Genomic DNA, 24,459 nt, shown 5'->3' on the forward strand with positions numbered 1-24,459 from the left:
ATGTTCCACATTCAATACACATTGTGTGGAGTTTATTTGGTTTCCTTCTTCGTTAGCATTTTAATGTGTTAATCAAATTCTTAATCTAAAATTGCATTAAAATATACCTGAGGTCTTGAAGCAAGATGAATTTGATCCTTGCAGCCAGCACTATGATGTGCTATCGACCACAGTTAGCAGGTTTCAAAGGCCGGAACTAGGATTATCACCTTTTGTGTCTTATCTCGGCCCCCTAACAATCCCATGTCCGTGCTATATTGTTTTGGCAAAATGGGTCAACGGAAATGTCAAGCGGACGCCACTTTCCCAGGAAAATAAAACTTCAACTGTAATATGAACTGGCATTTGAAATTCTGGGTATGTTTAGTGCATACACAAACTATGCTGCATTTATTAATGAATACAGTTATATCTACACAGCTATAAAACCATTCAGTAACAAAATCAAACTCGCAAGGAGAAAGCAGAATTAATAGTTTGTTTTCCCATTTGTGTTTGTCCATGCTATATGATCTTCAGTTACCCGTGTTAGCCCATTCTGCTCCCTCTGCAGCCACTTTACCCCTGTGTCGCCAGGTGTTTTCCTCCCCACTACCGTGCGCTCCCCAGAGCACAGAAATATCGGTGCCTAACACAAGTCTGAAGGTAGCAGGAGCCTGAACTGGATGCAAAGCGCATGTAGATGCAATGTGTCTGTCAGAGACTTCGGTTGCCACTGACTCTTTACTGATCACACGCAAATGGAGTTTTCTGTGTCTTACAGCTTGGTGAAATTCAAGTAGCAAAAGGCATCTACCCAAAGCAAAGGCCATCTGTCTTCCAAATTTCCATTTTCTACTCTGTGTATGTGTAATGCTGTGGGCCTTTCCTGAATAGCTGCATTTTTAATACAGGGCAAAGCAACATAACTTTCAGTGAGCTGGCACTCCCAATCAGCTGAGCCAGTTTGTTGCTGCAAAGCACTAAACGCACCTGGCACAAAACACATCAATCCTCCCTAAAAAGGGGGGTCATCTTACAGGGAAGAGCTTTCTCCGACCCTGGAAGAACGCTGTCTCCATGTAACGCCCACCGAGGTCCACATCCAGAAACCCACTCAAGTAACAGAGAGGCTTTCCAGTAACTTCAGTGGGTATCAGATTCTTATTTGGCACTATAAATGAAATGATCTTCAAGATTTGGGGTAAGCGTGACTGAAAAAAAGGTGGAGGGCTTGTGGACGACAAAAGGCCTGTAGGAAGTCTTGAAAAGGAAGACTGATAAAAAGAGCTGGAATATCAGAGTGGGTTTCTGCCAATTACGCCCATGTGCGTTTGGTTCTCAGCACAGTTGTTAGTGTTGTGCTAGCAATAAACATTTTGCATGAAGAGCAGTAGTATGACCCCGAAGAAAACGCCAAAACTTAAGGCTAGTTTTGCCTGCTTCTACTAGCCCAAGATTTAATCCCGCCATCAGCCCTAACTCGTTGCCAAACTCCTGCAAGCGCTGCTAGACGAATTAAAGCTCTAAGTCAAGACAAAGGCCTGTGAGGGAAGGAGGGCTGAGGCACGCGTGAGGCCTCAGCCCCGCTGCCACAGCCATGGCGGGGCAGCGCAGCCGCCTCAGCGCCGGGCCGGAGCAGCCACCCGCTGCTCCGCGAAGGCAGACACCGGGCTTTGCCTCTCGCAGATCGCACAGGCCTCGCGTTGGCGGCCACCGGCCTTAACAACGGCGGACTGGTCTGTCAGGGACGCTCCTGCATGCGGCCTGCCCAGGCGAGCGGCAGCTTCGGCCGCGCTGAAGCGAGGCGGGGGGCAGCAGCGGCGGGAGCCCTCAGCCGGAGGCGGCTAAGGGCAGCCGCAGCCTCGCCGCTGCCACTGAGCATGCTCGGCTCCTCCACATCCGCCCCCGCTCGGCGGCCCAGAGGCGCGGGGGGGAGAGGTTCCCCGTCGGTAATAAGCCCCGTGCAGGTGGCGGAGGCGGCGTGCGGGGCTTGCTGCCGCCATGAACGCCGGCGGCGGCGGGGGGGCGGCGCCGGCCTTCCCCGGCCCCGTGCAGTGTAAGTGCCGCTGCGCGCCAGCGGGGTATGCGCGCTCCGGGGCCCGCGCGGTGGAAGCCGAGTTGAGCTGGGGCCTGGGTAGGCCCCGAAACCTGAGTAGCGCAAGAAACAGGCGGGAGCGGAGCCCGGGAACCTGGCTGGGGGGGTAACCCGGGAATCTGGGTGAGCGCTGCGGCCCGCGCAGGCCGTGAGGGGCCGCGGGCCGCCGGGAGCGGGGAGCCGGGCGGCCCCGGGCCGCGGGCCTCGGGCGAGCTCTGTGGAGCGAAGCTGCGGCCGCTGGGCGAGTGCCCGCGGCGCGGCGGCGGGGACCCCCCCCCGGGGCCCTCGGGGCGGTGTGCCCGGGGGCGCGGGCGGCCCGTTCTCCCCGCAGCCCCGTGACGGCCCCGCCGCGGGGGTCCCGCCGTGCCCTGATTCACCCCCGCAGCTCCAGGCAGGGCCGGGCCGCCCCGGGCCCGAAGGGGCTCCCGCGCAGCCGGGGCGTTTGGTCAGCGGAGTGTCCGTGTGCCGGTTTCTGCAGCTTCACCCGTTTCCATTCTCTCAGGACGAGCCCTTGACCGTGCTCCTGTTTCCACAGTTCCCGGCGGCACCACCGTGCTGGTGGAGCTCACCCCCGACATCCACATTTGTGGCATCTGCAAGCAGCAGTTCAATAACCTCGATGCCTTCGTTGGGCACAAGCAAAGCGGTTGCCAGCTCACTAGTGCAGCGGCCGGGGCCACCAGTACGGTCCAGTTTGTGTCAGAAGAAACGGTGCCATCGACACAGGCTCAAACCACAACCAGGACCATCGCTTCAGAGACCCAAACCATCACAGGTATTTTGGTGTTACATACCAGGAGCTTGAAAGCACTCGACTCACGCAAAGTAGCAACATTACGGAGCCCTGTGCTCGTGCATCCCCATCGCACTAAGCTAAAATAACAGTTTTCACATTAGTTGTCGCGTACCTGCAAGCAAAAGAAGGAGAAAAAAAAAAAAAGTGGTGTGCTGCCTTCTTGGTTTTGGTATGACAGCAGTTATTTAACTTGCATCTCAATTAGCAAATTCACTTCGAGAATTGCTTAAGTCTAATGTGTTGTGTAACCAACTTGTGCAAACTAATTAACATTGTCAATACTTATGAAAAATAATCAAATTACTATGCATTTTATTTTTTAAGAGTGCTCTTGATGAAAAACAGACACACAATGACTGTCGGGCACCAATCCAGGCCTTTTTATGTGAGAACACTGCATTCCCTAACATTGCTCCCCCAACTAATTGGCAGGAAAAATATTACTCAAAATTTCTGCCTATGTGAAGGCTCAAGTGAGGTCCTGATATTGCAGACGTTTAAATGAAACTAGAATTTTTTTTTCCGCCTGTCAAGGTTTGCCCTTCTATATATAGTTTTATTTTATTTTATTTTGGTTTAGAACCTTGCTAAAATCCAAATTATTTGACTTTAATTTGGATAGACAGATTAGGGCAGAGCATCTGGAAGAGCAGTGAAACAAACTGAATTCAGGGCTCGCTTCCAGGAATTTTTGTATTATAATCCTTCAACTCAGTGTGGGTTTTGGATGAGTCATTTTTCTGCTTCATATTTACTCATCTTTAAAATGAGGGCAGTTATATCCTTCTGCCCTTTTGGGGTATCGTGTTGTTTAATTGATTTAAAAGCTGCTACTTTGGCTGAGATAGTTTCACCTGTTATTCTTGTGAGTAATAGCTAAAAACAGTATAGTTGAAAGAGGCTGAACTTTTTTAACAATTTAAAAGAAAAATGTTTACATGATGCCTTTTTGACAACATTTGCCATATAAATAATTCGGGTTTTTTTCTCCTTTGGGCTGTAGCACAGCCAGTGTTGAAAAACAAACATAGTTTTATTAATGTAAGACCTGGACAGGCATCAGAAGAAACTGAACTGAAGAAACTGAATGGTGCGGTCAGATAGGATTCAGAGGGAGACAAGTGGGCCTATGCAGGGTTGTACTAAGTTCAGTATGGCTCATCAGGCCTTGACAGACTTTTCACTGATAGCAGGATAGCAAGGGAGGGAAAAGCCTTTCTCCTTTCCCCCTCCCCCAGATGAATAGGAAGCCAGGAACAGGAATGTTGCCGGAAAAAACAGAATAGAGAAGTAATTAATGAAACTAGAAAATAATTAGATTTTTCTGTTTGGAGAAGTTAATGTCTCAAATTGAGCTCTTTTTATATGTTTAGTTTCTGCGCCAGAGTTTGTTTTTGAGCATGGCTATCAAACATACCTGCCCAGTGAGAGCAGTGAGCCTCCAACTGCTGCTGTCGTCTCTACACCACCAAAAGCACGTTCAAGAAAATCCACTTCCTCACTTACACAGAAGAAACTAAACTGCTGCTATCCAGGTAAGATGTGGACTATACCTTCTTCCTTTTCATTTTAAAATTGGTTGATAGGTTTCAGATAGTGATTTGCACCGTAGCTCTGTCTGTCTTAAGCAGTTAGGATGCACAGAACCTGGAAGGCAACCTACTTACTGAGCGGGTGATGTACTACCGTTGATAGCAGTAGTAGTTTTGCTGTTGATTTCACGTGTCCTTAGACGTTGGTCCTGTACTGTGGTATACTCTGGCAATGCTGCAGTGGGTTTGCATGTAGACATTGGCCTATGCCCACACCTGTAGGAATGTAAGATCAGAGTCTTGTTACCTTTTTGCTAGCTGCCATTGTTGTACATGAGAAATACTACACAAGCGTTTTGCATTATATGTTTTGTCTTTGGTCAGTTAGCATTTTTATAAGGATGGATTGAACCAAAGTATTTGGAGACCTTAATGAGTAAAAACCATGCAATATGCAGAAAACGTGCAGAGACAGCCATATAGATGAGTAGCCATATTAACAGTAGCAGAAGTTACAGTCTCTTTTTGCAAGCTTGCCTTCATTTGAAAGGCACATTTCAAATGCTTAGCATTCATTTCAGTGCTCTAAAACTGTAGCACTTTCCGCTTGGACAGAATTCCTGTATGGTGAGCTGTTACCCGAGTTCCCAGTTGCACTAACTTGAAGTCATACGTGGAATTAATTAGTTCCCCCAACATCCCCTGTGTACTGTAAAGAGCATCTCAAATCCTAGGCAGAGATTCCAGAGAATTTGTTTCAAAGCTTACAGAAAACAGTAACGTAGAGAGTGAATTGCCTCCTAGGGGAAGCATTAGAAAACTAAAGTTCATAGGTAAGCCGGTCACTATTTTAAGTAGATATGTGTAAACAAGATGGGGAATTTTTCTGTTAATGCTGAATTTTAAAGAAAATGTTCTTCAAAAGAAACGTAATGCCCAGCATATGGCAGTATATTTTAATTATCTTAATCTTACCATTTTCAGGTTGCCAGTTCAAGACTTCCTATGGTATGAAGGATATGGAACGTCATCTACGAACACACACAGGTTTATATAGTTGCTATATTTTATTTTTGGTTCGTTTCCTCCTTTTGGCTTTTTGCCAAAGGTATTTTCCTGCAAAATAACGTATCTATAGATAAATTGGATAGAAGGTACATGTTTGTACATTTTAGTATTGTAGTTCTCTGTGCCTGGGGAATTGCCCTTTTTGCGTAAGCCATGTCCCACTATGGGCAATACCACTCACAGCTATGAAGCATGAACAGTGTACATGGATTTAAGGCACAGTTAAATTTCTGAGGTGCAGACCATGTGTTTATCAGGGTACAGTGGGATGGTGGTGCAGAAACCTAGTTTGTTCTCCATCTGAAACAATGATTCCAACATTCCACCTCCCTTCCCCCTAAACCACAATTTTGGATTTGTAAAGGAGAAAGTTCCAAAGGGTCTTCTAAATTGGTTGCACTTGTGCATGCAGCCTTCTGGAGCATAGAAGGGTTCTTAGCTGATAGGATGGCTGCTGAAATCCAATGTCCAGCTTTTGAAAACTAGCCCCATTGCTATTAAGTGTTTAGAGTGTCTTCTTTTTTTTTTTTTTTATTGCAACATCTTTATGGTGCAAAAATTCGTGATGTGTTGATGCTCTTCTGTTTGTTTCAGGAGACAAGCCCCATAAATGTGAAGTTTGTAACAAATGTTTTAGTCGTAAAGATAAGCTGAAGATGCATATGCGTTCTCATACTGGGGTGAAGCCTTACAAATGTAAGCACTGTGACTATGCAGCTGCTGACAGCAGCAGTCTCAACAAGCACCAGCGCATTCACTCCAACGAGCGTCCTTTTAAATGCCAGATCTGTCCTTATGCAAGCCGCAACTCTAGCCAGCTAACTGTACATCTCAGATCCCACACAGGTAAGTTTATACTAAAATTCAGATCTGTAAAGGTTTGAAGGTCATAGGGAAGATTTTAAAAGGTATACAGGTGTGAAGATGCCAGAAGGGCCTATTTGAATTCTCAAAAGCACCTAGGCATCCAGCTTCTTTGAATTTCTTGGGCATAGAATCTAGTAGGGCAATACAGCTCTACTAAAAACACCTGGAAGCAATCAGAAGACAGATCTGACTCTTGGTAGATTTTCTTCCATATTGATTTTGAAACTGCCTATTAGATGTTCTTAAACCAGTAGAACTGAAGGATCTAATTTATTGATTGATTGATTAAGAGCGTCTAGGTTCCTATCTGTGTCTCTCAAATCTGGTCCACTACATTAGAAACACTGAAATTACTTTGTAATTGAACTAGTTATATCAATGCAAACCTCAGCTGCATCAGTAAATTAGCAAGTAATTAGCAATTTACATTACTTTTTTTTTTTTTGACCTTTCTTTGTGGTACCTTCCATGTGCAAACTGATGGACATTAACAGTGTATGTGAACAGCCAGAACTATATTCTGCCCATATCATTTTTGCTCTATGGATAGAAAGCTTTAGCCTCCAGGCTTATAAACATTATATCATTTTATATTTGAATTATTTGCCTAAGTTTCATTTTAGTCAGATTTCTCTTTATAGATTGTTCCTAGAAGAGATTTGCTGTAAAGATACTGCTGTACAGTTGTCTTTGTACAGTTGTCTTTGTATGTTGTTTTTTGTCTAATCCAGGGCACTGGATTAGTTTCTGTGTTGTCTTTTATACATTTGATTAGTTCTGTGAATTTTAGCTGCAAGGTGGTTATGGTTCAGTGATTACTAGATTAGCTTTGAACCTATCCTACATCTGATTCTGAATTCAAGTACTAAACAACATTAGTTCAGATGTGTGCAAGATGGGATTTATTCTGAGTAGATAAAAGAAATAAATCCCTTGTGCATTGTGAAGGAGGGGAGCGTTAAACCAATCTGTCTCTAGCAGAAAAGAATCTTTTATACTTCACAAATGTACTGTGATGGAACAGGCAGGACTGTCAGGCAGTTGTTTTACAAGTTTCCCTCTTTCTATTGCTATATAAGATGTGATGGTCAGTGAAAATAGCATGGGTTGTTACGAGAAGTTATCTGTTAGTAAACGCACTAGTCAGAGAATACGGTATTGCGTTTTCCCCGTGGCATATAAGAGCATGCATACTTGTGCATTTATGGACATGGGCAGGTATGCTCTGAATTTGGCTGTGGGAGAACCTATGAATGATCATGGTTCCCTTGTATTTCCAGTAGAGTTAGATTTTTTGTGGCATTAAATATTGCAATAGTTGGGAAGGGTTTTTAGGCTACCTTCTTTCTTTTTGGCAATTGAATTATGCTAAAATTCAAGTCTGTAGTTTTGTTGTCTCTTCCATTTCGCAAAAATAAATCCTCTTTTGTAAAAAGACTTCTTTTGATTCGCTGAAAGGAGGCACAAGAATTTTGAAAGTAATCATTTCATCCTTGTTAGGTTACAAAGCTGTTATGCACATAGCCAATTTTAGGGGAAAAGTAAGGCTGGTATGTAGAATATGTTGCTTACTGGAATTAAATTAGTCATTCTCCAGAAGGTGAGCGTAATCTACAATGCTCAGCGTGAGATCATCTACATAGCACTACTTGTTGAACTAGTCATCTAAAGATCAGTTTCCTGTTAATTTGAGTAAAACTACTCTTACAATTAATAATTCCAGGATCAGACACTCTTTAAGCTATATTCTGTCAGTGTCGATTATGTATGGACAGAAGTGTAAAGAAATACAAGTAATGGACCACTCTTTAAATAAACGTAACCAACATACTTTGCTATATTCAGTAAAATTACTAATTCTTTTTCATATATTGTGCTACCCTGTATGTGAAAATTAAGTCATTGAAATACGTACTGTGCCTTCATCAGCAAAGTAGATAAAAATTCAGTAGCTGAGTGTGCAGCTGAGACTGTAAAATAAACGAGATGAACAAACAGTGCATCTTCATTAATAAAATCTGTTTAATATAGATAATACGCTATGTATCTCAATTATTAAACAGATACATGGATTAGCACAGTAGGCCACAACTCCATTTGAAAAATATGCAGCTAAACCTATGACATATGTAGCTGGATAAGCAAATTATGCAAAATTATACAGCTATCACAAACTCTATAAAATATTAACTTATAAATCAGCCATTTGCAGTTTGATTATTAAAGAAGATAAATGCTTGCTGAACTAAGTACACTCTCTTTTTCCTTACCCCATCAAGGGTGTCTTAGAACCTAATAACACAATTGTACTTTTTCAAAATAATGCCTACCTAAAGACTTCATGCTCAGATACTTTAGAGAACTACATATTTAGATTAAAGGAAAAAAGTGAACAGTTATTTAGTTGGGTTGGTATGTTTGCTTTGGATTTTTTTTAATGACTTCAGAACGGAGTCACTGGTCTTTACCCTGGAATTGAGTATGGACTAAACAGACTACAGCTTAATTTGGTCATGCATGTTGTGACACAAGCATGCAAATAAAGAAAATGCAAAATAGTGGTTTAGATCCAGGCAATTCAAATGGTCGTTCCTGTAGTTAGTCTGACATAAATAGGCTTACAGAGATCTTGCAGATGAGTGTGTTCATTTTTCAGGCTTTATCAGTTAAGAATTTGACCTAACTTTCAACTACATTGTTAAGTTTCTGCATCAGCATTGCTCTCAAAAAAAAAAAAAAAACAAAAAAAAAACCAAAAAAACCAAAAACAAAATTAAAAAAAAAACACAAAAAAAAACCAACAACAAACACAACCTCAACAACAAAAAAATACTTATGAATATTTTATGTACTTTGCATGAATGCAAACTGATATTAGATATTCTTGAAGCAATCTGTGGAACGTTATTAGGCATGCTACATGGGGCAAATATCTCTTTCTTGGTTGCTCTAATGCCAGAAAAACAAAAGCTTAATGTTACTTCTCTGTGTAAGCGCATTTCTCCGGTGTCACAGACTTGCATCCATGTTTCATTAGTCTCTCATTTGTCTTTTCCAGTTGTGTTTATGTAGCTGTGATCCATCTTTTTTTTTTTTTTCTATAACTGTAGTAATGTTATGGTTGTGCAGTCGCCTGACACTGACCTAGGTATGGACTTTTGTCCGTACATCTCCCTGTGTTCTGGATAAGAGTTTCCACTGCCTTCCTGTGCCAGCAGTAGTATTTGTGCTGTACCACATGAACCAGGCCAAAAAAGTAATCAGTTTTTCTTATCAGCTAATCTAACTCAACTGTATGGTTGAGCATTACGGCTGGTGCCCATTAAGCATCTGTATTTGCAGTAGCCTACCATTCACCTAGGCTGACAGTTAACCTACAAGCCTCCCTGTAAATGTTGTCGTGTAAACCCCAGACATGGATGTGTTTATGTTGTTTTCTTAGACTTCAAAAATGTAGCAGTTGTTAAAGTTACAGTGTTTATTTTTATTAATTTTAAACACTAGTTGATATACACTGTTGCTAAAGAGGGCCAAATGAGAAACTTCAGTCTCCTCACTGGAACATTTTGCACACAAAATGAACTGAAAATGGAGAATATCTAAGATGCAGACATAAAAAAGCAACAGATGTGGGCAGGCATGCTTGTGGAGAGTTTGTACACAAATATGTCAGACCGGGTGATAAATACTGTGCCATTAAAGTTCTCTACGTCTTGAAAATATGTTGGGAGTTTACAGGTATTTAGAACAAGTCAGCTATACATAATTCATTATAGCATTGGTCTCTCCAATGGATCTTGATGTCTCATCTGTAATTTGTATGTTACAAATCTGTAATTTGTATGTTTTGTTGACAGGAGATGCTCCTTTCCAATGTCAGGTGTGTCCTGCTAAATTTAAAATCAACTCAGACTTGAAGAGGCACATGCGTGTGCATTCTGGTGAGAAACCCTACAAATGTGAGTTCTGTGACGTTCGGTGTGCCATGAAAGGAAACTTGAAATCACACATTCGTATCAAGCACAGCATGGAAAATACTCTCAAATGTCCAGAGTGTGAATTTCAGTGTGGAAACAAAACAAGCCTTCGGCACCACATAAGAACTCATCAGCCCGAACAACCAGTGAAGTGCTCAGAGTGCAACTACTCTTGCTCCAACAAGGCAGCTCTGAAAGTGCACGAGCGAATTCACTGCAAAGATCGTCCTTTCAAATGTGAATTCTGCAGCTTTGATACCAAGCAGCGGAGCAACCTGACAACTCATGTGAGGAAAGCTCATGGTGACAAAGTCAAGACCAAGAAGCAAACGGTGGAGAAGAAGGAAGGAGATAGACCAAAGCAAGGTGGCTCCAGGCAAGTTGCCAAATTGGATGCCAAGAAAGCATTTAAGTGTGACCTGTGTGATGCTTCCTTTGTCCGAGAAGATTCTCTTAGGAGTCATAAGAAGCAGCACAGTATGTATAATGGCTCTAAAAATAACGAACTGGCTGTTCTACAGCTCCAGATGGATCCTAGTCGGCAGGCCAGTGCCCCAATTACTGTCAGTCACCTCCAGGTCCCACTTCAGGCTGCTCAGGTTTCTCCATACAATGAGGGAAGGGTCAAGATCATCGTGGGTCACCAGGTCCCTCAGACTAACAGTATCGTTCAGGCTGCATCAGTGAATGTCATGCCTCCCACATTAGTTAGCCAGAATCAGGAAGACCTCTCAGCCAACAGCCGCTTGCAGCTGCTGGGCCAAGTCAGTTTGTTGGCACCGCATCCACCTCCCATATCTCAAAGCGAAGCAGGGCCTGTGGCGCAACCAGCAGTTCTTCTCACAACCCATGACCAAAGCGATGGAAGTGCTTTACATCAAACTCTGATTCCTGCTGCTCCTGTCAGCGGTCATGAGGCTTCAGCAAACCAAGCTTTCATCACCAGCTCTGGAATCAGCTGCTCTGACTTAGAAGGCCTTAATGCTTTGATACAAGAAGGAGCAACAGAAGTGACTGTGGTTAGTGATGGAGGTCAGAGTATAACAGTGTCCACTTCAGGTCCACCTCCTCCTATATTTTCTTCATCCTCTCACACAGAAGCCCCTAAGCAGACCTATTCTATCATTCAAAGTGGAGCCCATACAGCTTTGCTGTGTCCAGCAGACTCCATACCAGATTAGTCGAAAAGTACTATTACTAAACAAATTTGAGTCTCAGAGGCAGTGCTGAATTCAGCAGAAATGCATAGGACATAAGTGAATGCAGGATTTGTCCTACAAAGCCAAATACCTCCCACTTACACATTTTACTTGTCTGTACATGGAAACATACATCTTGTATGTCAAAAAGAAGATGTGTATGTTTATGCGCCTCTATTGAAATCGGAGGCTGTGTTCTTTGTAAAATCTGAGCATCGAAGCAACTCTTGACAATTTCACCAAGCAGTAAGCTTCCCAGAATATGATTCTTGTATTGTGCTGGCTGAAATAAGAAAGCCTCACCTTATGATGAATTGCCTTCACAGCAGACTCGTTCTTTCATGCACGCATGAAAAGGTAATAGTCCAAGCCATTCTGAAGTATATTTTTAAGTGAAGTCTGTTTCAATTCCATGCTATGTATGCATTAACTGCACCTGCCTGATTGTTGATCTGTAAGAAATGTCTACTACTGGGTCTAATGCAGCCCTAGTAAAGTTTAAGGGGGCTGTTCCTTAATACCTGTAGAAGTTGCTAGCACCTGGCATTTAATCTGGAAATGCTTATGCAGAAGACCAGGTGATCGTTTTTAGAAAACAAGAGAGTTTTGTCTGTCCATCAGTAATAACTAACTTTGTTAGCAAGAACGCTATTACAAATTATATATATGGCACAGTGATCTCTGTCAGAGGCACCTGTGTTTTAAAGAACAAAGCAACTGCAAATATATTTTTTATAAACACTACTTACATTTTGTTTTTATTTTGATGCTGCCTGTTTGTAGTTGCATGGGTGGTAAAAGTGCATTACATTGTGGCTCTGTCCTTTTCAAGTTAAAGGGACAAAAGGAAAAGATCGAATTCATTCCATTTAAAATAAAACAAAAAATAGATTCTAATCCAAGGTCTGAAGCGCTAGCATAAATTCAGATTGGATCACAATGAGATAGTAATTGAGCATTGTATGATGCACATTTCTATAACGAATGAATTCTAGGCTGTATTTTGAACTATGCAATATTGTAGTCCTGTCTGGTGAGCATTCTTGTAGTGGTAGCTAATAATATCTTCACTACCAAACTACCTAGTTGAAGAACAGACTCTCAACTTGGGAAAATAGACAGCTCTGTAGGTGCCTGGATCTGCAAAAATCAGAGATCATTTCACAGCCAGACAGCATCCCAAGGACAATTGTTAGCACACATGAAGACTGAAAAGAGACTGTTATCAAAACCAGCTCTGAGATTCCCTCTTGGGGAATCAAAGTCAAGTTAAATTTCACAGTATTTGCTAGTGGGGGACATGGAATGATTGGTTTATGTGCTAGAAACATGCTTGGAAAACTTATAGAGATCATATAATTAGGGCCACTTTCTGAATAGGCCTCGTGTTTGAAATTTTTGGCTTGTACAGCCTTTATTTTGTGTATGTGGGGGTGCTTCCCGCTCCTCCCCTCTGTGGGGTACATACTCTACATACAGTGCAAGGCTTCCTGTTTTACAATGATGAGTAGGAAAATGCAATCATAACTCACAAGTACAGTCATACAGGGTCTTGAAAATGTGACCTTTGTTTTTTGTGGAAATAAGGGTTGTTTAAACTTGAATGCTCCAGTATTGCTGGCTTCATTATTTATGGGAAATAGTATTTTTGGAGATGCATATCTCTTTTGCCTTCCTAATCCTTGATTCTAAATTAATATTCTTTTAAAACAAAAAAAACCCTTCCAAATAATCTTGGTTTTAAAACATGGATTTTGATTTCAACTGTCATGGATTTTGATTTTCAACTGAAAAGACCACACTCCAATGAGAGGGAGAAACTTCATAAATACTTAATTAAAAAGGCATTCTTAAAGACTTGTTTCCTAGCCCCATGCTGCATTGAAATACGAAGCACAAGTTCTAAGTTCCCTGACAGTTGTATTTCAGGGTTTATTATTTCCTACACTTGTTCTCCAACTTTTCTGGTGATGCAGGTTTGTCACCTGTTAATTATCTCTTCCCTACAGATAGGTGATTTAAGGAGCTGACAAGACCCAGTTCCAAGTCACCGAGCACACCTATTTTTATATAAATTAGAAGTAGGCGGGAGGTTTTTACTCTATTAAATCACTGCAGAACATGCATTGAGAACAATAAATTGAAAGCCTAGGTTCTTTGAATTTTACCGCTGGCATTGCTGTTTTGTGGCTCTCCAGTCATGTTTCGTTGTTGTGCCTATAGCACAGACCTGATCATTACACTTCAACTGTGTTGAAACCACTTGTAAAGCACTTGGAAGATAAAAGGCATCACAGGTAAGTGCTTGATCTTATTATATGTGGTCCCTGATATCCCGGTTGTAAATGATCACTGGAGCAGCATAGATCAAACGCTTTGTTATCTTTGAATTAAAATGCACGGCATAGTAGCAATTCTTCACTATTAACGCATCTCCAAATACATGTGTACATATGTGTGTGATCTAAACCATCAGGCTGTGGCGGCGTTTCTGTGCACTGGGCCAATAATTATTGTAAACACTAGTGAAAGATGGGGTGCTTTCAGTCTTTTAACAATAAATACACATTTTTCACCCAGCTTAGAGTGGTTCTAGACTGTGTGCAGCACTGGCGTTGCAGGGGAGGAGATGCTTCACGAGGAGCGTGAGTGCCTGGTGGGGCTGAGCTGCCCGGGCTGTGGCGCGTACGACGGACAGCGGAGCTGCAGGAGATCAAACTTGGGGAAGTTCAACGCAGTTGAAGTTCAAGTCTATATGACCTGCAGAGAGAGTGGGGGCTCCTTCAGGTCATCTCAGTGGTCCAGTTTACAGCACTGCTCCAGAAAGTTACGCTAGCATAGCAAAGTAGATGGTAAACTACAACCAAGATCAAACCAGAGAGGAGTCGGGCAGGAGACTTCTTCCAACTCCTTTTTTTTCCAAATTGTAATAGTGAGCGACACAAATGGTGATAGCAAATTATACTCTCCGTATACAGCTTTCAAAACCTATACTAGGTCTTCGAATAGGATTAACTAGTTTATTGGTGATGTAGGTTTTAATACCCGTTATATATTTTCCCTTTATTGTAAGACAAAAGAATCTAAATTGATCTGCCCTCGCATACTTGGTTTTGTCACTGGTAAGTCTGCCTCTGTATCTGCTCGCTCGCACGCCATCTTCCCAATATTTCCAGCTGGTTGATTTTATGAAGGCTGGTGATCTCGAGGATAATTTTATTCTAATCTCTATGAGCCACATGGGTAGAGAGTTTCAGTGTCCCAGCTGAGGGGCTTGCATGGCAGCGACCCTGCTGATGGAGTTTCCCAAGTGCTCCAGCTGGGCAAGAAACTTCTGCCTGGGACATGGGATAGGAGCTGGTGGACCTATGCTGCTCTGGGTTTATTGCTGGTGGCTGTACCTTACTGCAAAGGGGGTGGTAGTTTTATTTTAAGACAAAAGTTTGGACGTAGTTAAACTAACCACTGATACTGGTGGGTAAGGTAGGCAGGCTTTCGGGTATAGAAAATTGTACCCAGCCTACAAAGTTGTAAGCGCAAATGCGTTACAATTTGGCAACTAAAAAGTAGCATGAATTTTCATATACTCCTTGGTATAAATGAGCTCTGCATGCAGGGTTTCATGAGGATGAAGTATTTTGTGTCATCTATAGGTGGTGCTAGAGATCCAGGTAAACTTCTAAGCGTGGCCTGTTCTGCTTGATGATGCTTCCTGTTAAACGGTTCCCTGCTTTTAACTCTTTGCCGGATAAACGCATTTCAAAATCCACTTCTATAAGAAGTTACAAAAAGCTTAGCCGTAAAAGTCTTACTTTCAGATAAAAAGCAACAAATAAATTAAAAAAAAATGTCCAGAGTTTTCTACTGTGAATATCCCATGAAGCAGATTTATGGCCAGAACTTAATTTCACAATTTATGTTAAACTGATCATTTTTTACTCCCTGTTAATTAATTTTAATCTGCACATAGTTTGCAGCTGCAGAGTTGTCGTGCACTACAAGAATGATACCAAATGAGAGGTTTTGACAAAGCAGATGCTTTGAATTGCAATTTATCTGTGTTTGCACTTGGCCAGCAGACCTGCACCCAGGGGATGCACCACCACGTCCAGGAATCTCATGTTCAATCTAATGTCACACTTAACGTTACACTGCTCCGTTATCTGCATTTCAGTTTCACAAAAAGGCTTGTTTACCTTCTAAAATAGGAAACCAGTAGATTTGTCATATTGTAAAGACTAACCTTCATTCTGGTCCTATGTGTGCCTCTAAGATAAACAGGAAAGATAACAAAATGGTGTGAATGAATAGACAAAGCTTAGTGCTGCTTCTTCAACATTGTTTAGCTGATTACATTATGTTTAAGTGAACAATCTAGAGACTTCTTTCCTCCACCCTAAAAAAAAAAAAAAAAAAAAAAAAAGGCAGCTGATAACTGAGGCTAACAGGGGGGCAATTTTTTTTTTTTTTTTCCGTTCCAATATTCTGGCTTTATTTCGGTGCATGACGGTAATGGTCTTTGTGTTTTGGAGCTGGAAGAAGCAGATTGTTTTAATCTCTGATACTCATTTAATACATTCTTCATGTTATCAGCAGAACTATCCCTCGAGAGAGCATGGTAATTCATAACAAGTCTCTTGCAGAGCTTGCTTGCTTTCAAGCACATGGTAGATAAATTGTATACCTTCCTAGAGTTCTGCCATAGCCTCAGAGCTCTGTAGCAAGTTGTCTTTTCCCGGGAGAAAATATCGGGATGGATTTTGTTCTTGCCTGGGGATCTCCAAGCCCTCGCTGGTAAGCACTGAGCTGCACAGTGCACATGTGGCATAGCGCGAGCAAACCCGGCTGCCCGGGCTGCTGCTGGGGAGCGCTTCTCACTTTTGCTCACTTGGTACAAAATGGATGGTGTTTACACTGCATTGCACTGAACTGGCTCCAAGAGGAAAATGTAAAACTAAATATTCCACAGTTAGCTTCCTTCAACACGTTCATTGCGGGTTTTGCTCTCTGCACAGGCTCGTAATTTTTACACAATTTGCTTGTGGAGTCCCATTTGCGAGTTAGTGTGTTACAGTCCTCCCTCTTCGGTGAATGTGAATCCCTGTGACTGCTTAAAGAAATGAGGTTAAACAGAGCAAGAACATTAGCCAGAACACTAAGCAAGCAGTGGTACACAGTGTGCATGTATTTCAAATAAAGCCACCCCCTGCTCTTGCATCCTTCCCAAACTTTTTTGATTTTGTTGTTACTTCATGACACTGTTTTTTAAAAGCAAGTATCACATGAACAGAGGCTTGTCCTTAGCAAGACCTACTAGAATGTGCTTTTCTCTCTGTTTTTTTTGTGAGGTAGAAACATGCAGCAGGAAAAAAATCCAAAGTCCAAAGAAAAATTTGCCTTCAACACCTTCGGTTGTGTTTTTCGGCATGGCAGTTATCTGCCAGTTATCTGCGTGAGCTCCTGCACAATGTCCCCAGAAAGACACAGCGTTGAGTTTGAACAATAAACCAGCAGCGCTCTGGATTAAGCCCTCTATCAGGTTGCTAGTATCTTTTATGCACTTTTGATAAACACTTTAACTGTCATTTGCATCAAAATGGCAGATTCCTGCTCAAAACCAGCATCAATTTGTCCTGTGCGCAGGGGGGTCACTGGATATGCAGATGCACCGGGAAGCGCTCCTGGATGAGTGAATGGGATCAAGTCCTCACGTGAGATGAGACCTAACAGCAAGCAGAACTTGGCCCAAAGCTAGCTCCTCTGGGCTCTGGGGGAAAACCAAGCTTCTATTGAATACACATGGGTTTTGCAATTAAAAAATTATAATAAGAATATTTCCCAATCATTTTGGCAGAGCTCTGTATTGCTATTATGATCTGACTGCGCTGGAAAGTACCTTCTGTTGTGGGGTTTTAAATTGTTCTTTGAAAATGTTAGAAGCATGCCAAGACATTTTTCTCTATGTTACAAACAACTGGGGAAAGGCTTCTTTTTTAGATACATTTATTTTATTCTGTATTTATGTATTTGTGTTTACAGTCAAAATATAGACAGTCATCCTTTTTGCAATGCATTGCTCTGGTGTCTGTGAAAATATTTGCTGTGTCCTCAATGGAAAGGCTTTTATCCTATAATTTCAGCAGTATTGACTGGATACTCAAATGGCCTTTTACATCTCTAGTTGGAAAACCTTTAGCCTTGTTATTTAAATTTTAAGAAGAGAAACCAATATTGTTAAGAGAAACTGATGTCTCCTGTCACTTATCCTGATGACCTTTCATAAGGTGATAAAGGTTTCTATGGTGACCTGAGGAAATAATGTCTCAGGTATCATTGTGAATTAAGTCTGTTGCAGGAAAAGCTTTCTTTTCTCTCTCAGGTATCCAGTTCTGCCTTTGTCTTTATTCCAGTAGCTAGACATGGAGAAGGACTCATAAAACGTACAGTATTTGGTTACATGGCTGTCTTTCATCTTTTAGAGACTTCACAATGTTGTAGGGAAGTTAAAAAGTGCATGACAAAGCAAAGCTGGGTTTTTTTAATGCTATATACGATTAGAGTAACAAATAACATGTATGTTCAGGGTCTGCTGCTGTAATGCCACTGAATTCTGTGACCTGTGATATCAGATAATTTATTCCATAAGCCTCAGGAGTTGGGTTTGCTTCTATAAGAAACAGGAATTACGTATTATTACCGGTTCAACTTCGGCAGAGGTGCTGTGGGGATTGCTCTAAGTTCCTAGTTTCAGACCTCATGTAAAATTGCTTTTAATGTCTGAAAGTGAAAGCTCTCTTGGTTAGTGATAGGAGTGGCTGAATTTGGTAGGTAAAAGTTGACCATTATCTGGGAAATAATTATCTGAGGACCTGTAGAGGTTGGGGGGGGGGGGGGTTGGTTTGTTGTTTTGTTTGGTTTTTTTTTTAAGGATACAAAGATGCATTTATGCCTTCTTGTGCTCCTGGATGAAACAAGATGTTATGCCATGAACGTCTTTCAGTTTATCAAACCTGATGTGAGAGCTTGGAGAAACCTCCAACTTTTTCAGCTTGAGTTTCCCATTGATATCTTTCAAAACGAAGGAGAGCTATTAAAATCTTTGTGCTATCTGTATGGGCAGCATTTGGAAACAAAGGCTGGCCCTACATAGCAGACTTAGGCTGCGCATCCCTGTTGGTCAGAGCTGTTCAGAGAATTTTCTATCATCATTTTTCTTTTGATCACAAAATGGAAGCTTATCAAGACTGGGAACCCCTGGGCCAGGTGAGGCAGAGCAAGGCGGGCGATGCAGGTCAGCTGCATTCCCTGTGGGTCTCCCAGCCCTGAGCCATCACCCCATTCTGCCTGGTGGTTGTATTTGCACCTTTTTAAATGTCAGTCTCTGAAAGAAAATATCCATCCTCTGTCATTTCTTAATACAAATCACAACTTCATACTTCCAAAGTGTGTCTCCACTTCTGTTACTGGCCATATTTAATTATTATATTAGTAATATGCATTTTCACTGGAGTAGTGCTGCTGAATTCCCCACCTGGAGAAGGTAACGTGCACCTCAGAAGTATATTGTGAGGCTGAGAATAACTTGGATACCTCAGTGATGAGCAAGATGCAAATACCTAGATAGATACTGGAGATAGTCACATCTCATGATGGCCTAAAGGAAAATTTGAAAGAACAGGAATGCATAAAGCTAAAGTGCATTATGCATAGCAGTCATAATTAATAGATTAAAGTTCTTTGTGAAACAAGCTTTTTTATTCTAATAAATGAAAGGGACTATAAATGGTGACATAGTTTTAGAAAAACAACAATGTAAGATGCCATGTTGAAGTTGTAAAGCTAAAGAGATGATAAAAGTGTACCTTGTTTTTAAATTTTTACAAGACTGATGTAAGGCTTATTATGTTAAATCATAGCGCTTTCCCTCATCTGTGGGCATATTGGATCATTCGGTTTCTCTAAGTACATATAGTTGCTGGGGGATTACAAAAAAGTTGCCAATCCTTGCTTCTTAGTCCCTCCTAAAACATTCAGAATTTATCATGTGAATCAATTTGCCTAAACAATGTTAAATGTTGCTTTTGTTGTAGATCATGTAGATCAGCCATTGATATAACTTTAATTGGATAGGGATGTTCATGATTTTTTTTCTTTAAAAAAAAAAAGAAAAAAAGCCTGCCAGCAAAATTGCTTTTTGGTGATGACTCTGCTTGAAAAGTGCTCTGCAGGGGCCCATTCCCAATTGATTATCTTTCACAGCTAATAGCTTCAAAGGCTATTTGGTGGACAGTCCAGTTTTACATTTAAATGTAAATCTTGATAGCCTTGACAGACTGATGATCAGAAAAAAGGGAGGCAAAAACATTAAAATAAATGTACAGCTGGTATAACTTTCACCAGCTCCTGCAGGGGCAATTGTAGTAAAATTAAAACGGTTACAGTTTGACAAAGCTCTTTAGAGTGGACGGTGAGTGAAAACTTTCCTCAAAAGATCTAGCATTAATAAGTTGCTAAATAGCGTGTCAGCCTTAAAAGTTCAGTACAGTGTCAATGGCTCCCATTTGTGCTTCATTTGGATTTGGGAGTAAAGTTCAAAGCACTGAAGCCACTAGGGTAAAGCCAGTCTTTTGATGAAGCTACAGCAGAGTTGTTCTCTGGAAAAACCAAGTTCACATTTGCAACTAAAACCTCATGGCAGGCCCGGTGGCATCGGAGTGAGAAGACGTGTTGGTCGGCCACCGATTTCCTGCGGCATGGGAGAGGTGCCGCAGCTCCCGCTGGGACCGGGGTGGTTCTACCTTTCGGGCGCAGGAACAGGAGCTGCGCTGGCCCTGGGTCTCCTTGCTTGGACAGGTGAAGGTGGAGTCTGGGTTCTGACAGACCTAATAAGAATCACCGAAGTCGTGTGAAGATAAAGCTAACAAAGATGGCAGAAGTCTGGTTCCCCGGCAACATGCCAGCTGCCTCATTGCTTTTATGAGCTGGCTGGGATTTTGGCATGGTAAGAGGGGTGTAGGCTTCAACCTGACGTTCATCTTGGAAACAGATAAGGCAACAAAAGGACATGCAGGATTGCATAGTTCAGAGCTCCTTCAGCAATGATGTGCTTGTCATCTTTGGTGTAGAATGACTGAACTGCAGCAGCCTGGAGGACCCTGCACAGGTAGCCCACATGCTTTGCCATTGCCACTTTGCCTCTTTCGCCCTTTCCCTGAGCCTTATCCTTTCCTTACACATTGCCGTCAGGTCACAGTTAGCGTCTTTGTTGGCTTCATTGACTGAACTGCTCGGGACTCTCCCAGTCACTGGCCGTGACATATTCACATGCCAGCCACACCACTTTGAGAGAGGAAAGCAGTCATTGAGGATGGAGCAAGCGGTTAATGCCATCTTATTGGCCAGAACCCTGGGGAAAGGCTCTTCACAACAGAAAACTACTGAAATAAAATGTTGTCCAAAAGTAACTCAAGTTTCTTACTTCATTACCATCTTGTTTAATTTCTAGTGTGCTCCAGGACTCCTTACATAGCAATGGTTAAGTGTGTTTTGAGCTGTTTGATTGTGTGAGTCAGCGACGAGTCCTTGACCGCCGGAACTGCTTGCAGGGTTACAGATGCAATCGGTACTCTGGCCCTGTTAGCCAACCTCACCATCTGCTCCCCATCCATAAAGTGCTCTGGAACTGTGATCAGCGGGTAGTGCTACCTCTCTGTCTCAGGACAAAATATGTTGCAGAGGAGCTGTAATCTCAAACTGTAATCTCGGACTGAGCTGCTAACCGCCGTTAAGCGTCAATATGAGTGCTGCTGGTCCCTGTGCTGTGCTTCCACAGCCCATGGGAGAAAAGGTGGACAAGGAATTCCTCATCTCCAAAAACATCTCAGCAACTAGGAGTAGGTGCCTTTTTCTCATTTTGTTGCTATGGAAACTGAGCCACAGACCCTCACGGCTCATTTTCTCCTGCATTGTCCTGAAGTGTCCAAACACTCAAGAATACCAGTTAGCCACTGTCCAGCATTTTCCAGACTTTCAGAGGAAGGAAAAATAAGGGACAAAAAGGGAAAATGCTCAGCGTAGAAGCCATTGAGAAACAGGAGATCAAGGAAGGAAAGTCTGTCTGTCTCAAAGGAAAATAGGAACGTAAAGAATTAGGGATACTTAGTGATGAAGAGATAGTAGAAGAGGTGTTTATCCTGAGCAAAAGCTGCTGCAAGGGACTGGCACACTCTGCAAAAAACAGCCCTTGTCCTCTACTTGCTTTGTCATATCAGTTTCTGAAATCATCTATGTAAGGTCTGTGGACTTGAGATGGTTTGTAGTACTGCAGCCAAAATAACACCTGGCACAGCTTATCCATGTGTAGCAGTGAAACCAGCAGGCTGGTAGGAACTGACCCGTACTGATGTCTCCAACCTAACCATGGGGCTGGTTAGCCACGCTCGGTGCCCGCGTGAAGGAGTAAGCAGCACCTGCCAGCCTCTGGGAATTGAGCTGAAGCCAAAATGCTGCAGGTAGGGAAGGCGAGAGGGGCAGACCTTGCACTTCTCTCTCAATAGCGAGTCCTTTGCGGGAGGACAATGCTTTTGTTTAAATTAGGTTTAAATTCCACTCCAATGGCACAATATTCCTGTGCAATAGAGTAAAAGTCATCTAAGCCTATCTTTTTCCTTTTTCTTCTTCTTTCTTTTCTTTTTTCTTTTTTTTTTTTTTTTAAACTTCTACAGCCCTATAAATCCTCTGCAATAAATCCCAAACTCCCTTAGGAGTGATGACTACTGCATTGACCATAGTAAAATGGTATCAAACCCAGGCAAAAGCCCGCCTGCCTTTTTATTCATCCTTCAGTCCTACAGGGCAGGACTGCGAATTAACAATGATGCTCCCCTCCCCAGTAATCATATCCTCCTTCCAATATGAAATTAAGAAAAACGCACAAAGCATGTTTAACAAGAATGGATATGTACCCACACCTCCTTCCCCTGCTGAATTCACTAACCTGTTTTTTTATTTACTCAGGATGTACAAAGCCAAGCAACCAGCAGATACAGAAACCTCACCTAACCGGCTACAGCATTGAAAAGGCCCAAAATGAAAAGGCTTGTGCCATGGGAGAATTCAAGCTGCAGGATGTTTTTTTGAGCCTGACCCCTTCCAGACACTGTCGTAGTAAGTGTACCTGATGTCCTGGGAGCAGGCAGCAGATGGGCAGGACCTGGCAGCAGCGAAGAGTGGAGGATTCCTGGCGCAGGGGCTGGGTGCAGTTTTTGAGGGAAACCCCTCCATGTGGAGACAGTGACTTGGGGACGAAAACCCAGCCGGTTCTTTGCAGAGTTACTGAACACCAGCTAGTACAGAGCAGTTGCAGCAATGTATTTAAATTTGAATTAATCCTCTTTTCCTCCCCATGTAGATAAGTCTTTAATAATAAATCCAACTATCAATCCCGTTTATATGCGAACTGTGATCTATAAAGGATCCATGTGCAGAAATACGAAGTTCTGTCTATATTAAGCTCTGAATATATTATTCATGTGGCCACTGAACTTCGCAGAAATCTTGCCATTGAAGTTTGTTTTACTTGTTCTTTTACCTTTTTGACGTGCCAGTTTCCTGTTCTGGAATAGGTTTTCAAATATTTGTTTCACAAGCCGTTGGCACATGCATGCGTAATTGGTCTATTTGCATGTGCAAATTTCTATTATTTGCCGTGCATCTGCACATTCCATTGTATGCATTCAATTTTTGCATTTGTTAAACAGAAATACTTTGTCTTTGGAGGAAAACTAGACCCCCACACACAATTCTTCTATTTACTATGATAACTAACAGCAAGTATTAAAAACCAAACAAAAATAAACAAACACGCTCATGACTAAAGCAGTATTAATTCATATAGAAAAACCAGTTCATCCAAAGGTTTTCTGGTTTGCACCTATCCGTGTTATAAAGATGTGAATTTCTTTAAATCACAAAGACTATCAGTATTTTAGTTCATATTTAGACATACAGAATGTACCACAGACTTAAGAATTTTCCTCTCTTTCCTTCTGCATTGTTATTAGTGGAAAACAATTACAAAGCACAATTTCTTTGACGAGGACTTCCCAAAAACTTAATCCCTTTAATTTTAAATATGCTCCATTTAAACATTGTATATAATTTTCTGTATTCACACTTGGTAAAAATCTGGGTGTTCACTAATTTTTTGTGACCTCTGTCCTGCTTCTTTGAGCTAGCTTGTCTGAAGGAAGAAAGTATCGCTATGGTAATTGAGAGCAGGCTGGCAGTAAGGGGCTAGTTAGCATCGCTGATGAGTTATGCCATCAATACCAAACTGATTTCCAAGATAAATGCAACCCTGAGGCGTAACAAAGCACAAGTTATGGCCAACTGCCTGCGTATGTGATCATCTTATAGTGATAATACTGCTTAGAGCTGCTTTTATCACTAGCCTGGTGATGCATTTGTTGTGGGTTTTGGGAAGAAAAGCATTCAATTAAGAAGACAGTGTGGTGTTATCAGCTAAATTCTTTAGTTCAGCTCCTAATTGTTGAACAAGTTGCTCAGCTGACATTGAATGAGTCTAAGAAAAATTGAAGTATAAATGATTTGTTAGAAAAGCAAATAATTTGGGTTACAGTTACAGAAAGAGAATGTGAGGCCCCTCCAGTTGATAATCTTATCAATGCAAAGTTGCCTCCGTGCTGCTTTTAAAAGCAAGTTGCCTTTATTCCAGCTTCCACTCCATTGAAATCTGCTATAAATACCTACTTTATAACACCGACCCAATATATAAATTGCTTAGTTCAAAAGAAAAGCTTTTTTGGAGGAAGGGGGGGAATGGAGTAAATGCAGTGTGTTGTAAAAGCTGAGTGGTTTTATTGGCACCTTAAAATACCCTTTTATGCTGAACTCTATCAGCTCTGATTATATATAACAACAG

The 24,459-nt window shown here is 41.9% G+C and overlaps 1 protein-coding gene across 7 annotated transcripts; it reads left to right on the forward strand.

Annotated features, from left to right (window-relative positions):
• The first annotated feature begins 1,852 nt into the window (after window positions 1–1,852).
• On the forward strand, window positions 1,853–22,930 carry ZFP64 (ZFP64 zinc finger protein). Of its 7 annotated transcripts, none has more exons than XR_015703063.1 (8): window positions 1,853–2,038; window positions 2,613–2,852; window positions 4,247–4,408; window positions 5,390–5,452; window positions 6,068–6,319; window positions 10,198–11,873; window positions 13,740–13,813; window positions 22,533–22,930. XR_015703063.1 is itself a non-coding variant. In XM_087750293.1 (6 exons), the coding sequence occupies exons 1-6, from the start codon at window positions 1,984–1,986 to the stop codon at window positions 11,496–11,498; spliced, it is 2,073 nt and encodes a 690-aa protein (XP_087606419.1). In that variant the 5' UTR covers window positions 1,853–1,983; the 3' UTR covers window positions 11,499–12,260. The 7 variants fall into 7 exon arrangements, 1 of the variants encoding a protein (XP_087606419.1); XR_015703065.1 differs by lacking the exon at window positions 22,533–22,930 and adding an exon at window positions 20,215–20,736; XR_015703066.1 differs by lacking the exon at window positions 22,533–22,930 and adding an exon at window positions 16,869–17,743.
• Window positions 22,931–24,459: the final 1,529 nt, after the last annotated feature.

This window comes from Nipponia nippon, unplaced genomic scaffold, assembly GCF_047370975.1.
Source record: "Nipponia nippon isolate SJK-2023a ecotype South Korea unplaced genomic scaffold, ASM4737097v1 scaffold_13, whole genome shotgun sequence".
NCBI classification, from domain to species: domain Eukaryota; kingdom Metazoa; phylum Chordata; class Aves; order Pelecaniformes; family Threskiornithidae; genus Nipponia; species Nipponia nippon.